This window comes from Dermochelys coriacea, chromosome 6 (genome assembly GCF_009764565.3).
Source record: "Dermochelys coriacea isolate rDerCor1 chromosome 6, rDerCor1.pri.v4, whole genome shotgun sequence".
Lineage (NCBI taxonomy): Eukaryota > Metazoa > Chordata > Testudines > Dermochelyidae > Dermochelys > Dermochelys coriacea.
In genome coordinates, this window is record NC_050073.1 from 60,907,619 (window position 1) to 60,922,886 (window position 15,268).

At 40.5% G+C, this 15,268-nt stretch overlaps 1 protein-coding gene across 3 annotated transcripts in view; it reads right to left on the reverse strand.

The window, feature by feature from the left end:
- LOC119856659 (cytochrome c oxidase assembly protein COX16 homolog, mitochondrial) overlaps nt 1–15,268 on the reverse strand; it is a 59,513-nt gene that overhangs the window by 16,725 nt on the left and 27,520 nt on the right. For 2 of the 3 annotated variants that reach the window (XM_038404461.2, XM_043517487.1), the window contains exon 3: nt 3,745–3,807. In XM_038404461.2, coding sequence (XP_038260389.1) covers nt 3,745–3,807 — 63 coding nt within the window. Of the gene's footprint in view, nt 1–3,744; nt 3,808–8,865; nt 8,995–15,268 lie in introns of all 3 variants that reach the window. The other variant, XM_043517486.1, reaches the window with a different exon arrangement.

Consider the following 15,268-nt stretch of genomic DNA (forward strand, 5'->3'; position numbering starts at 1 on the left):
GGCTTTGACTTCAATGGGAGTACTCCTGTAAATTAAGTTGAGTTAAGCCCAGGCTTTAAGTTAAGTGCTGTGCTGGATCCAGGCCTCAATGTAGGGACACTGAAAGTGACTGCCCACAAAGAACAAAAATCTGGAAAAAAAAAAAAAAAAATTTCCTCAAATCTCTTTCAGGTATAGTAATCCTCAGGGTAACACATAATTTAGTAAATAAACAATTTCAAACAGAATTGTGATTGCAAATGTAAAGGGTCACAGTCCACTTTTAAACCACTTTAGATCCTAGAGGATAAGAGATACTGTAGAAACAAAAATTATTATTAGAAAGAATTTTGCCACTTTAGCACTTAAAAAAATACTCTAGACCTCTGTCTTAGCACAAGTTATATAGTACTTCGCATTTTTTACAGTTTGTTCTACAAGGCTCAAGCATGGAACTACATTCATATTAATACCAGTTTCAGCTATGGAAAGGGCAATGATTTATTAGTCAAATGGGAGGAGCAAGGACTAGCTGGCTCTGTGAGAACACAAGTGTGTGTGAGAGGAATGCATGAGCAAAAGGGAATGTGTGTAAAGGAAGTCTGCTCCTTTGGCACATCTCAAAGGACAAGATGGATGGAACCAATGATAGACCTGAGAGATTAACACTTCAATATAGACTGTACACACAAATAGTGCCCCCTACTGCAGTCCTTGAAATAACAGCAATACCAACTGTGCTCCTATGTGGGATAAACTGAACTTCACACAACTATTAAGCTATAGTGAAAAAAATGTCATAACATGAAATTTGTCACTTTAAATCATGATTTGATGATATCTTAACTCACCAAATTCATGTTGAGTCAGGATATAACATTATAGTACATTGGAAATATCTTTGCCCTGTGAGCCAGGACCCAGAAGATGGTAGGGTAAGCTTTAAGCAGTATTCTCAGAATACCAAAATAATTCAACACATATATTCTGATAAGAAGAAGAAACAGAAGTCAACAGAAGGTTTTTACACATCAGACAGCCAAATTTCATAAAAGGACAGCTGTCTTCAACAGCAGCTATGTAAAATAATGCTGTTAGTATAGCAAGATTGTAAAATAATGCTCTTCTCCTTTGAGTATTACATAGTTATGCAACCTTTTAGGGCTCTTGGCATTTTACTATTACTGTCCTTAATAAGAGGCACTATTATAAACTTCCAAGTAGTTCTATATATAAAATAAGATGTTCTTAAGCAGCCATATTTTGGGTAGCCTAGGAAGTAGAATAGGAAAAAGGTAGAATACATGGTCCACAGAGGAGAAAGTTTACTGTATTAAAGGAGAGAGATGACAAAGGACTTGTCCAGTAATTTTTTTCGGTAGGAATGGAGAGGAAACAATGGATTAAATAGTCAAACACTCTGATACAGCCCAATCCTGCGAGGTGATATACAACCCTGCTGAGGGACTGAGCTCCTTTAACTTGCACTCTAGTGAGAATTTAGGATGCTCAGCACCTAGCAGGTTTGGGACCATAGTAAAGTTTTTATAATTATATACTTTTATATATTTGCATTTTGACATTAGAGATGGGCCCCAAACTGATCTGAATCCACCTTAATTATGAGAAATTTCAAATCCTGATGCAATCCAAACAACATGTATTGGTCCTCTCTCTATATAATCAAACACACTGGAATGCAAGATCTGAATGCTGTGTTGTTTGGTAGTTTGGATCTGGATCTGAACTCTGTGGCTTGGGGCTCATCTGCAGTTTAGATTAAAAAAAACAAAAATTAAAAATGTTTCGGTCACTTCTGCTATTGGGAATGAGCCTTACAAGAATTATTTTAACATGCATTTAAGATTTTGTTATGCCATTTTCATTTTATTAACACTGACATCTTCTACAAGAATCAGAGCAATTATGGCCGATTAAATATTGTCCTTCAACCATGTACTTAATTGTGGTTGAAAGAAAGTGCGGCACACATACAGTTCCATTTTGAGCTTAGAGTTACGTATCATGTTAAAAGGACAGAGACTGTTCTTTTCATTGCTCTGTGGTTCTTTCACATAAATAAATCAAACCAGAGTTATAATGCATATAAAGGAGCGCACAAGACCAAAGGCTCCCAAAAGACAAATGGAACTGTCATTAGTGGATTGCAAATTATGAATTTCAGGCTGGGATTTTCCATTCATACTCAAAGTATGAAGCTTTCTGCCCCCTAAACACTATAAAACAAAATTTGTAAAAAATGCAATGGCCCAAATTTGTTTCCAGTCATCTTAATTTAATAACTTTACCATACTAGAGAGGAACAATCTGTGTCCTTATGTTAGAAAAGCAAAAAAAAAAAAAAATTATTATTATGATATAGAAAATTCATGATGGATGGGATGATGTGATAGAATGGTTTTATTAGCGAGTCCAGTTACGATTAAGGATGTAAATATCAGTTTAAAAAGTTAACCAGGGTTAAATGATTAAAATTGTATCAGTTAATTAACCGGTTAACTGAAGTGGCTTGGGGGGGAGGGGAGGGAGGCTGGCACAGCGAGGGCTGGGCCTGCTCTGGCTGGCCGCCCTGGTTCGGCTGAGGTCCCACTGCCTGTCCCAGTGCCCCTCTGGCCGGCCGGGACTGGGGTCCCACTGGTGTGGCGTGGCTGAGGTCCCGCCAGCTGGCGCAGAGCAGCTGGGGCTGGGGTCCCTCTGGTCAGACTCAACCGGGCTTGGGTGCCTCCAAGGCTGCAGGGGTTAACGGTTAAGGTTGGTTAACCGGTAAGCCTAGTGCTTACCGGTTAACCTTTTACATCCCTAGTTTCAATCATTTGAATATTTAAGTAGGGTGCAATCAAGTTCTTGACACCCATGTGTCAGGAATTTCACCTGCAGATAACTGTAGGCAAAAAATTGTTACCCAAATTATGTGTGCCCTTTCATCCCTCTCTCCCCACTCAATAACAAAACAAAGCAAGTGCAGAAACAATGAGCAGATAATTTGTTCCATTTAATTTTATAAAACTCTACAATTACCTAAAAAACCTTTTCTACATATCAGTGTCATAATTTTAAGGGACTGAGCCTGAAACAAACATCTTTTATCTCTGGAAAAGGAGGTTCTGCAGCTTTCCTAAGGGATAAACCCATTTCCAGCCTTGAAAAAACATATGAGATACTGGACATTAAACCTGTTGCTAGCTCAGGCCTCCATCTCAGAGCAGTGTAATTGTGGGAAGAAATACATTTGAGAGAAAGGAGGAAATATTTCTCTGTAATATATATATATTTTTGATGGACAAAGGGGGAAATGGCAGCTGTCTGAAAACTACACAGATGTTCGGAATATAAGTAGTAGTTATGGAGGCAGATAGATTAATGGGTAGCGTCAGCTAAGTGGTCACATAGTGCTGCAATTTCTCACAAGGATCTCATCATATGATAGGTAGCATAAATGCTGACATGCACATATTCTATCCAAGTCCATTTTTAGCTTTACTTTTATAGACTAGGCTAGCCACAGAAACTGTTAGCTTCATTTGTAGGGCTGTACTTGGCAACTCAACATCAGGGCTGTGTTTAGAAAGAAGCATTGCATGTTCAAAATCTTTTACCAAAAAAACCTCACAAAAAACTTAGTTTTACTGGACAGCAGTGAATTAAAAAGAGTTGGTTTAATTTTGGTTACGGGCAGGCACACCTGACCAACAGCTAGGGTAGGCAAGACAAGGCTACAAGCCCTGAGCAAGAAGCTTACAGTACCTCATATTCAGATTCCAGTGATATCTTATTCTTTCTGATTCTTTCTTCCAAAGCTGGATCCATCTGTAAGGCAAATGGAGAAGACATCCAGAGTGTTTATTTATAAAATATACCCAAATTTGAAAGAAAAAACAATTCTCAATCTTCTTTTAAAAGAAAACTAAATACTGAGAACAGAGATAGTTCTTGCATTGCCTAGATACCATGGTGATGGGTGCAATATATGAAACTCTATAGAACAAAGGTCAACAGATTCTAGTTCTTTCAAATTAGCAGAGGGAAAAAACGGCAGACTAGAGGGCCCCTCATTGTAAATGCCCTGCCATCAATCCCACAGATGCTTAAATCTAAAGCTTGACCACCTCATCGAATCTCAACCACAGGGAAGGGGAAAGATGTGGTCATGCTATTTAGGCTTCCCACTGTCAGGACTTGAGGTTGCAGAAGAGGCATGTAACACATTTTGATTTACAAAGCCAACTCTCAGGCCAGGGTTGCAAATCTTTTGCTGATTTGCTGTTGTGGTAAAAACCATGTGAAACTTGTTGCTTCTGCCTAATTTTGACCCCAAACCAGATAAAATTGGGTGATTTCTGCCAGTTTAATTGGAGTTTGGGTGCTTGAACACAAAATCAAGGAGTATGAACCCTAGCAGACCACGATAGCTGAGTTTTGCATAGCTCAGGCCCCTGGAGGGAGCTGTATTCATTCTCCAAGTGAGACCCCCCCCCCCGCCCATTGATATATGCTATTCAGATACATTAATTAGGGTAATCAATCAAATAAAAAAAGAACAGAAACTACATTTTTAGTCCTTAAATAAAAATAACATGAATGGACTGGATGGCTAAGGGGACTGGTACAGGGATGATTCTTTCACCTATAGATCCCTGGTTCAATTGTGATTCAGTTCAGTGATCAAAAGTAGTTACTCTCTGTTCAGTGACCTATGAGCAATAAGTTGCGTGTTCCAGTTTAATTTCTAGTGGCCAGATGTCTACATCACAATTAGCCCTAAATGGCACCCTTGTAGGTAGTCTCAGAAGAGAGGCCAAAGACTGACTGAACCACAGAAAAACAGGGTGAGATACAGTATGTGTGCCAGTGTAGCAAAGTGAAGCTTGCATTATTGTTGCCCATGCTATACCATGAACCAAGGTCTCATGTCCTATATGATGCACTAGAACTATGCTATCCAGCAAGGATCCTGGATTTATGTGGCACCAATGCCCTCCCGCTCCTTCATTGCTCTCCAAGTACAATAAAGTAACCCTTGTGTTACTTAATTTTATATTACCTGCAGTTTATTTCACTCTGCCCATAAATTTTCAATGTACTACTTTTGTTTATATTGCAATGCATAGGGGTGGGTTTTCACAGCTGGATACTAAGAGTATTGGTACTCAGGAAGCTGGTGAAGGTTTTATACTGGAGAGGTAAATTTCTCATTTCCCACTCCAGCAACACTGTATTAGCTGTCCCATTGCCAACCCCCGCATTCCAATATCTGCTTCGATCTCAAACGAATGTGGAAATGATAATAGTTAATACACATTAGACCGATGGTTTTGCTCAAATGAACAGCACAAGTCCATGGAAACGGACTAAATGGTTTGAGTTTTCAGACCTAACCCAGAGAGGTGTAATGGGCAACTATTCCTCCGCCCTGAAAGCGCTCTCTTGCCGAGTCCTGCAAAGCTCTATCCTTTCCCCGATATTATTCAATATCTATATGAAGACACTGTGGGAGCTGGTCACACACTTAAAAATGTCAGCAATATACAGATAATACCCCACTGTACATCTCCTTCACATCACATGTAAACAGAACCAACCCACTGCATTCCTAATGCTTAGCACAGATCAACCACTTGAATGAAGAGCAGCGGGCTAAAACTGAACCCAGGCATGATAGAATTGGTACAGGTAGGAAGATGCCCGTGCTCAGAGAACATGTCTCCTCCATAATATTCCCCTTGATCTAAGGCACCTGACTGCCGACCGTAAAGTCAATATATAGCCTTGGGGTCCTCTTGCATATCTAAGGTCCTAAAGATGCGCAGACAGCCGTGGCTGTGAAAAATTATCATTACCATCTGTGAATGGCTAGAAGACTTAGGACATGTCTACACTACAGCTGCTACAGCGGCACAGCTGTGGCACTGCAGCTCTGTCACAGTAATGCTGTAATGTAGAAGCTTTCTACATCAACAGAAGGAATTTTTCTGCAATACAATACATCCACCTCTCAGAGAGGCAGTAATGAGGTCGACAGAAGAATTCTTCCATCGACTTAGCTGCGTCTACGCTGGGAACTAGGTCAATCTAACTACAGTGCTCAGAATTTTTCACAGCCCTGCAGGATGTAGCTAGATTGAGCTAATTTTTAAATGTACATCAGGCCTTAGTTCCCTTGCACGAGTCACAGATCTAGCTACAGTAATACATGTATTTGTGACTTCCATACTCTACTGCAGCTCATTACATCCAGAATTAAGCCAGACAGATAAAAAAAGCTTAAACTGGTACAAAATGCAGAAGCTTGTCCAGTGAGCAAAACAGGCTTCTGTGAAAAGGCTCCGCTCCCTACACTGCTCCTCACCAACACTGGGTCAAATTCAGAGTCTGGGTCCGGATGATATTGAAAGCACTCCATGGAAATGGCCCTAGTGACTGGAAAAACTGTCCCCCCCCCCCTCTTTTTACCTGTCTTACTGAGCCAAGCTATTCTATTATGCCTCCTCCAGCACACACACAGGCAGGGCCACACCAAACTGCAGAACAAAAGACAATGAGATCAGTTCTGTGAAGCCTCAGCTTTTAAGGGACTTGCCCCAGCACTCAGATCTCCACCTCCCTTGGGGTGCAAACCCAAAGATATGTTATGATGCAGACAAAGCCCTGCTGAATTCTCAGATCCCATTTGGAGTTTGCAGCAGTGGCCTGGCACCTAAGAGAAACTAAAAATCAAATCCAGGAGTCCATCCTTCCACACCCGGATAAGGAAGGGGGCATGCACAAAGGTATCTACGCAACATTTTTGCTTTCTTGGCCTCGGAGGCTGCTGTGCATTACACCAGCTGATTCTGGTGGCCATAGATTGTCAAGGTGCAGGAAGAACCAGACTGTGCCTCATGCACCATGGATTAGGAGGGGTGGTTGAATTAGGAGGTACAGTATCCCTATGTCACCGGAGGATTCCTTCAAATCCTCAGGGAGTCCTTTAAGATGGGTTAAGGTACAAAGCCTGCTTTCTATTTTATTTTTCTGAGAAGTTTTTTTTTTTTAAATGCCTACTTACAGATAAGACCCATTCAAATTATAAACATTATTTGCCAGAGTATTTTGCACTGCATTGGCTCATTCAAACTATTTAAATGAAAAAACATCCTAAAAAATTAATCATCAAAGAGCAAGTTATTTCCCCAGAAACCTGTCCCAATTTACCTCCAATTTCTTTCTGAATTTTATCTTTCCCAACACTCAACTGCAGTAACCCAGGCCAGATTTTTAAAAAATGCAGACAGGAACCCAGGATTTACAGAAGTGCCCAGGCACCTAGCATCAGTTGGAGTTAGGTGCCTAAATACACAGGAAATCCTACTAGGTACATGTCTACATCTTTAGGTATCTACATACATTTAAAAATCTGTACCCCACTCTTTAGCTTAAGGCGGCCATTATTCAACTTGAGTCAGCTGATAAATGCCATTCCAAGCACTGGTCAGATTTTGGGGGTGGAGGAAGGGTGTCACTTGGGAGCAATGTGAAGCACTTCATTGCTTGCAGCCCGTCAGCCCAGGGACTCCTGCAACATGCTACTACTATAGTGATGGCCTCTTCATGTACTTTTGAACTGAAGGAAATGTTTGTTTGTGACAAGAAGTTGTTTGGCACAAGTATAAATCTAACTGTGCTGCCATTAAAAACACTCCCAAGCTGAACACTTTACGCTGATCCTTTAGTTATCATCATGGCTCATTTTAGTCTACTAATAAATAAAACAGTCAAAGAGATGACTGTGAAATTTGTGCATGCAGCTAACTTTACCTCAAGGCAGAGCTGTCCCTAAGGGACAGCGAATCGGGGCAACCACTCCGGGCCCCATGGGCTGGCGCGATTGGCTGGCGCGGCATGGGCAGCAGGTGAACTGCTGGCTGTGGGAGGCTACCCTTTGTCCCCACCCCTTCCATCCGAGGGAGAGAGCGCAGGGAGAGAGAGCTTGGCGGCACCACCGCAGCCTCCCCAGCCCCAGGAGGGCGAGCGGTGTGGCGCCAGTCCCCTGGAGCCCAGTGGCGCTGCCGAAGCAGGGCCCTGGGAGGGGGTTGGGCAGAGTGTGGGCAGGGCCACACATGGCTTTTAGGGAGGCACCGCCTCCCACAGCCTCCCCTACCTGCCCCCAGCACGGTCAGTCCCGGAAGTGATGTCATTTCCACCCCTAAGCCCCCTAGGGACGGCCCTGCCTCAAGGGCTAGGGATGAGGTAGCTTTTCCAAAAGACTTTTGACACTGGGTGGAGGAATCCAAAGCAGATTGGCATTTAGTTCCATTTATCATCCAGAAAGGATGAAAGGGAAGGGGTTTTTTTTCTCCTAATGTTCAGAGTAGCATCACAGTCACCAATTATAAACATGAGCCTAGAACTGGGGTTTTAAAAATGAATTTTCACAACAGCAACTCACTTTCTTCTAGCTGTAATTGTAACTATTTATTTGTGCACGCACATGTACCATTTCTGGTTAGGGGCTCTGGTGCAGATCTAGGCGTTAGGACAGTTTGGGGACCAACATTAAGGGCCCACCTACACTACAAAATGAAACTCAGTACAACTGTGCTGGAACCAGCTCCCTTTAACATAAGTAGCTGTAATGTTGACTAGATCTTAATATGGTAAACTGGTACAGTTACATCCAAAGATTGGCAAGCACTGACCAAATATTTGACCTTCAGAACTTCATGGGCTATAAAACATTTCCAGAAGGTCAGCAGAACATGTTTGTGTGTTAAAACTAATTATTTATGACTAACTATTAAAATATGAGGATTTCAACTTTCATTCTGTAAGTAGAGAAATTCTCATGGTTGGATTTACTGAACAAGGTTTAAACCAAGTTCTTTTTACCTGCTCGCTCCAGTACCAGCAGAACGGACACAATCTTTCAGAGTATGTATAACACCAGGGCACGGCCCTGAGAGTGACCACATACACTGGAACCAGATGAATTCTGTTTCCCCCAAAGTACTTTATTAACTGAAATAATCCAGAGTAGCAACAATTGAAGCCTTACGAGTGGGGAAAACAGCTTCCTGGAGCTCACACATCATACTTCTACTCCTATAAAAGGAAAAACAGCAGTTCATTTCGGAGATCCAGCCAGGCTGGATCCTTCTTGAAAAAGGAGAGGGGGAAAAATACACTCTAACCTCTTCACAAGGATCTCTGACCTCAGGCTAATGAACTGTGGTTTATGAGCAGATTTAAAAGCTACAGGCAAAAAGGGATAAATCCCAGAGTTTAAAAGTGCAATGTATAATTATACTTAAGCAATTAAATTAGATGCCATTTTACTTCCCAGGAGGCAAGGGAACAGCAAGTGAGGGTGTAAGTAATATAGCAAAAAGACACAGAGAAGGTATTTACAAAATACATTTTGTAAAATACATTTACCTGCAGTTCTTTTTAATACTCTTTGGTTTTAATTATTATATTTGTCATTTCAGATGTATAAAATATAGAGATGGGCCATCTCATCACCCTAGATCCAACCACCTCCAACTACCAGAGAGTTCTGGATCCAGATCTGAACTTTATGGTTTAGGCCCAACTCTCCCTTAAAAAAAAAAAATGGATCTATGTAGGAACACAGAAATTGCCACACAAGGACGGACCAGTAGTCCAACTGATAGCTGACAACAGCTGAGCTCATGTTTCAGAAAATAGCATATAAAACCCTGCAAGGCAGCAGTTCTCAAAACATGAGCCATAGAGCACTGGTGATCTGACAAGAGCTGCTGGTCAAGTGGTGTCAGCACTCCTCCTTATTTCCAGCTGTCAAATTGCATTGAGGCAGGCTAAAAATACATTAAGTTCTTCCCTACTATTATTTTTCCATGTGAACATCTGCTGTAATTGCAGGGGTGTTATGTGGTCAGGAATGGAAAGGTAGGTGGTCTGTACAATCAGAAATGGGAAAGGAAGCGTTCATGAGATAATTTAATAAATTTCAGTCCATATTATGAAAGAAATTGAGAATCCCTGCCATAAGCATCCAGATTAGCAATACCATAGATGGGGAGGGGATCAACTCATGTCCCAAGATAAAAACTTATGACCCTTCTAACTGTGACCTGGTCAGTTTACTAGTGGGTGCTATTTTTCTTATTTCTCTCAATTTTTAAAAATATACTAAGCTGAAGATCACAAATGAGAGTGTTTATTTGCCCCTTACTTAGTTTATTGCTAGATTTGCCCTAAGAGTCTGAAACAGAGGATAGGTGGAGGGTATTTTGGCTGCTACCTGAGCACCCTCTATCTGTTTGGCATAATAGTTAAATGTGTATATATTTTCTCACATACATAGGCCATCGGGAAATAGCAGGGGTTGTCAGCCCGCATCTTAAAAAAAAAAAGTTCTCATGCAATTAATCAATTCTTTCTAGGTCCTCACATTCTGCTTCATTTCTAGGTACACATTGATTTATATAAACAAAACTAGAGGCCCCCTTCCCAAGTTCTGGGCACCCAGCCAATACATTTAATTTCACAGTAACATTTCAATACAATGGACTGTTCTTTCCTGTGTATAATAAATATGTTCCAATACATGAAATAACCCCCACAACTAACTACAAGACCCTCAACCCTCCCCAAATGCCTTGGAGAAAAGGTGGGCCTTACAGCATGCCCTGAAGGTTAAAAGATTCCGAGCACTGTCCATGCATCTTTCCCAGATCAGACTCAGCAGGACGTAGCTCTCTAAAAGGAGCTTTCAAAGCCAAGTTCCCTGAGCTTTGCTACACCTTGATTTTTCTATAACTCCAATGGTATGAAGGAAAGAACTTGCATGAAAAAGTGCACAAAAAGGTGCAGCATTTCTGGCCCTTCAGTGATCCCCCTTCTAAATATGTAAACAAGTGTAGATCTCTCTAAGGAATTAGGCAGACCTGACCATGAATGCCACAACTTCACAATACTCCAGCACAAGGCATTTTCAGAAAGGCAAGAGTTGTTTAGCCTGCCTTTTTCATCAAGGAAGTTGATGCTCTTAACCTTCATTTCAGTCTAGAGGAAATAAAAAATAGGCACATGTGCTTTCCTTTGAGGCCAAAAAGTGGACTGTTGTGTTGTTCATAAATAGCACAACCCGCAGTAGGATTTTACTCTGGAGTTCTGATGCAGCAGAATTTGATGACTTAGATAAAATAAAATTGTGATGGGTGGGGGGAAGGGAGCGAGAAAAGTAAGACATCCGTCTTTAAAATATTAGAAAGACAATTCTTCAAGGTGCCTTTGTAAAGCCTCTTTAATATGCTGTACCTGTCATGTTACAAACCACTTAAACAGCCTGAAGTGCAGGATTTAAACTGAATGCCCTTAGGGTATCAGCTGAGAGAAAGGAAATGTTATATAAGGCAGAGCTTCAAAAACTCTCTCTTTTCCTTGTCTCCACAAAGCGGGTATAATTTATGAAAAATTCATTCACATTTCCTTCTAAAACAGAAATCTTTAAATGTTGATTGTACCATATGCTATCTTATCTGCAAGTACTCTTAGTTAATCTAACAAACCTCTCTACAAAATTCCTTTTGCTGCTAATTTTTGACTGACATTTTCAAAATCTGTTTTTATGCATTTCTAATTTTCCCATCATTGGTATCTGGCTACTATTGTTAAAACGCTTGATCTTTTTTAGGGTATACAAAAAGTACCCAACGTTCCGCTCTGAAAAATGACTGTAAAAATGTGTTTTCAAAGACATATCTGCTCATTAGTGACCCCCCCAAAAAAGTTTGCATTCCTGCTATCCCTACAGAGCTAACACAGGTAAGAGAGAGTGATCTGAAATTCCATTCCTTTTTGTGCATCAACAGATTTCCTAAGCATTAATTATAGGTTAATCAGATACACTTGCACAAGCCTTGTGAAGGCAATGGAGCCACTCGTGTCACTGAAGACAATCTTTATTACTAGTGAATATATGTAAGAAACCATCCCCAGATCCCAGCACAAATTTGCAGGGCTAGCAGTTTGAAAAAACATCTTTTAGCCTGGACGCTGTTCTCCCAGAGTAATTTTTCATAATTTTTTTTATTAAAAGGTTGCTTTTTAATGTATGTGTCAGATTCAGAGCTAAAGCCTAAGTGCACACAGTACAAGTCAGCAATGGGGAGAAGGTGCAAATATGGCATAAACTTCACGTTTACACTCTCTTAATCATGCTAACGTTCTATATAGCACCAGTTCCCTTCTGCCAAGTTAGGGAAATCTAAAGGCTGCTCTAATTTTCTTTGACAGCAAACAACCCCAGGAGATAAAAATGCAGCCGAAGATAAGCATGGCGCAGGAACACCCTGGCTACGTCCCCATGCCTCCAACAACACTCCTTTTTACTGTCACATCAGCTGCAAAGAAGGGGAGTGGTATAAGATCCTTTTACATTAGCTCTATGCTTTTGGAGGACCACCTTTGCACCGATAGGTTCCCCCATGAGTCAGCTAACTGAAGCTTTTGACAATGCAGCAAAAGTAATGACCCCACATAAAAGTAGTTCTGGCCCATTATCTTTTGTGCAGCTAGGCAATGCAGATATGCAAAGGAACTCATTTAAAAGAAGTACTTGACAATTGAGTATGCCTGTTAGAGCCCTTGAAGTTTATTCTTCTAAAGTCCCAATTCAAGAAATAATTACGCATGAAATTTAAATTTCAGTACAAGCTTAATTCTCATGGACTTCAGTAGGATATAAGAACCCGTCCTGATCAAGCATGGGTCTAAAAAGGGGGAAAAGTTGATTTTTTTTTAAAAGAACAGATGTGTTAAGAAAGTAATGTTTTTGCCATACTAAAACATACTTCATGAAAATGGTAATGCCTTCCTGAAGTAGTACGTGTTAAAGAAATTAGACCTTTTATTAAGCCGGCTCACTTTCTTGCTATACTGATGGGGAGAAAAACCCACACGCTCTCCAAAGCTCACTGCATAGTATATAAGTAAAAATGGTTTCTTTACTGACATCTAATGAAGTTCTACAGCAAACTATTCCCTCCAGATTGCCCTGTTGTAAGGTCTCCCACTGTGATGCACAGTACATTTTTAATCCTAAAGTGTAGCACCAGGGTAGTCCCCTTATCCTGAATAGGATTTGTTTACCTTTTGGGTTTTTTTTTTTCCCCAGTATGACTGTTGCTGAGCTAAGGAGAAGCCAGATCAGAGTGAGGGCTTTCACTCCACAATAGCATTGGGAGGAGTTGAAGTAGAGCTGCTGACCTTCACATAGGCAATAACTAGTGGAACCATATAGAACACGCATGTGACAGATGAGTGGAAACATTGCTTGATGCACTATTGGAAGGTGCTCAGATACATTGGTGATGTACATGGAATAAAAACCTATATAGAATAGAATGGGGCATTTGGAATCACAGCTGGATCTCCCCCAGCACAGTGTGTGGCCAACAGGACAGCTGTGAAAGACACTCCTATGTCTCCTGTTTCAATGTCCAAAAATTTGATCTTCAGAGAATGTATGTCATGGTTTGGATGTCTACAGTACCCATCTGTTAAAAATTATTCAGGTTCATATTCCTGTCCTTACAGAAAAGTTTTCTGGAATTTAATAGAGAAGAAGAATTTTTTTCTATAAAGTTTTTAAAGGATTCAGCGGAATTATATAGCAGGAGAAAGTTTCACTATTAAACTGAATATACTGGTTGAAATAAAAAATGATCTAGAAATGATCTCATTTTCTATTAAAGTCTATAGGGTTTTTAGAGTAACTTGTATACAAAGTATTGCTTTCATCTCCATTAAATTCTATAGGACTTCTGCATAAAGATATTTTTCTATAAGCAATTTTGCTTTGCTTCTAATCTTCCCAGAAGAGGGAATGATTAGGCAACCTAACAGGAGTTCAGTTTAAATGCTATCTGGGTTTTTATTGCAAAAATTGTGTGTGTGTCAATGGAAGTTTTCGGTTCTGGAGGCCAAATCCTCAAGTCCTTACTCAAGCATAACTCCCATTGGTTTCAGTAGGAGTCTGCAAGATTATGGACGTCAACATATGGCCCATGGTAAATAAACAAATTGCAACGTTCAGTGTACTGATATAATGTGAGTAATCTAGTTATCTGGTTCCTGGGTAATTTAAATGGCTCAGCTCATTCTAAAACATGTTTTTGCTGAGGAAAAGGATGGGCTTTTACTACTCTCTGAAACCCAAAGAAGTTACTCTAAATAGCTAACACATCTGTTATTGGGACATTAACACCGATTGAACTGACTCACACTGACACTACTGCTCAGGCCATCATTTCAGCTAGCATGGCAATACTTTATCAAATGTGAAAAGGTCACACGCTAACCTTCTTCCCAACTCCTGGTATCGGACAACAAGCTAGAAAGGTATTAATAACTTAGGAATGTCTTTAATGGGGTCTTCATTAAACCACAACAGTGAGAAAAGAAAGTGGTGCTTAGTCGCATTATTCTTGCACCAAGGCCAGCTGCTCTGTTGCAGACTCCTCCCAAATACTGTTGTGGAGTGAAAGCCCTCATTCTGATCTGGCTTCTGGTTAGTTCAGCAACAGTAGGGGTACTCACACTGGAAAACACAAAACAAAACAGGTAGACAAATCCTATTCAGGATAAGGAGACTACCCTGGTGCTACAGTTTAGGATTAAAAATTTACTGTGCATCACAGAGGGAGACCCTCCAATAGAGGTGCCCAAACCATGCCTAACTAAGTGCTCCATCAGAAAATTGCGAGACCAAATTGCAGTACCAATTGTCACAAAATGGAGAAGACTGTAGCTGCTTCATTGTGAATACAATCAAAAGTGGAACCAACTGAGATTACAGCTCTTAGTATGCAATGCTCCCATTCGCAGTATCCTGGCCTTATGCACCTCCATGTTGAGATAAAAGGTGGGAAGAAATGAGTTCCTGGATTCTATTCCCACCTCTGTCACGAAGTCCCTATATGAATGTAGCCAAGTTATTTAATTTCTATAAGCCTCAATTTCTGCATCTGTAGAATGGAGATAATAATGCTGCCCTACTTCAGAATGGGATTGTGAGCCTTGTTGTAATTGAGGCCTAGCAGAGCAATTTTAGTTCTGAGCCTAACTGATGGAAAGTGAGTAAAGGTTTGTGAATTGTTACAATGACTTGTTACATAAAATTATTTAAGAAAAGATTTAAGAAGGAGACAAAAAATTGAATTAATTTAAATAGAGATACCACTGATACCACTCAAGGACATTGCTAAGATTATGAATGGTAAACAAGAGGAGTCGGGAACTGGAA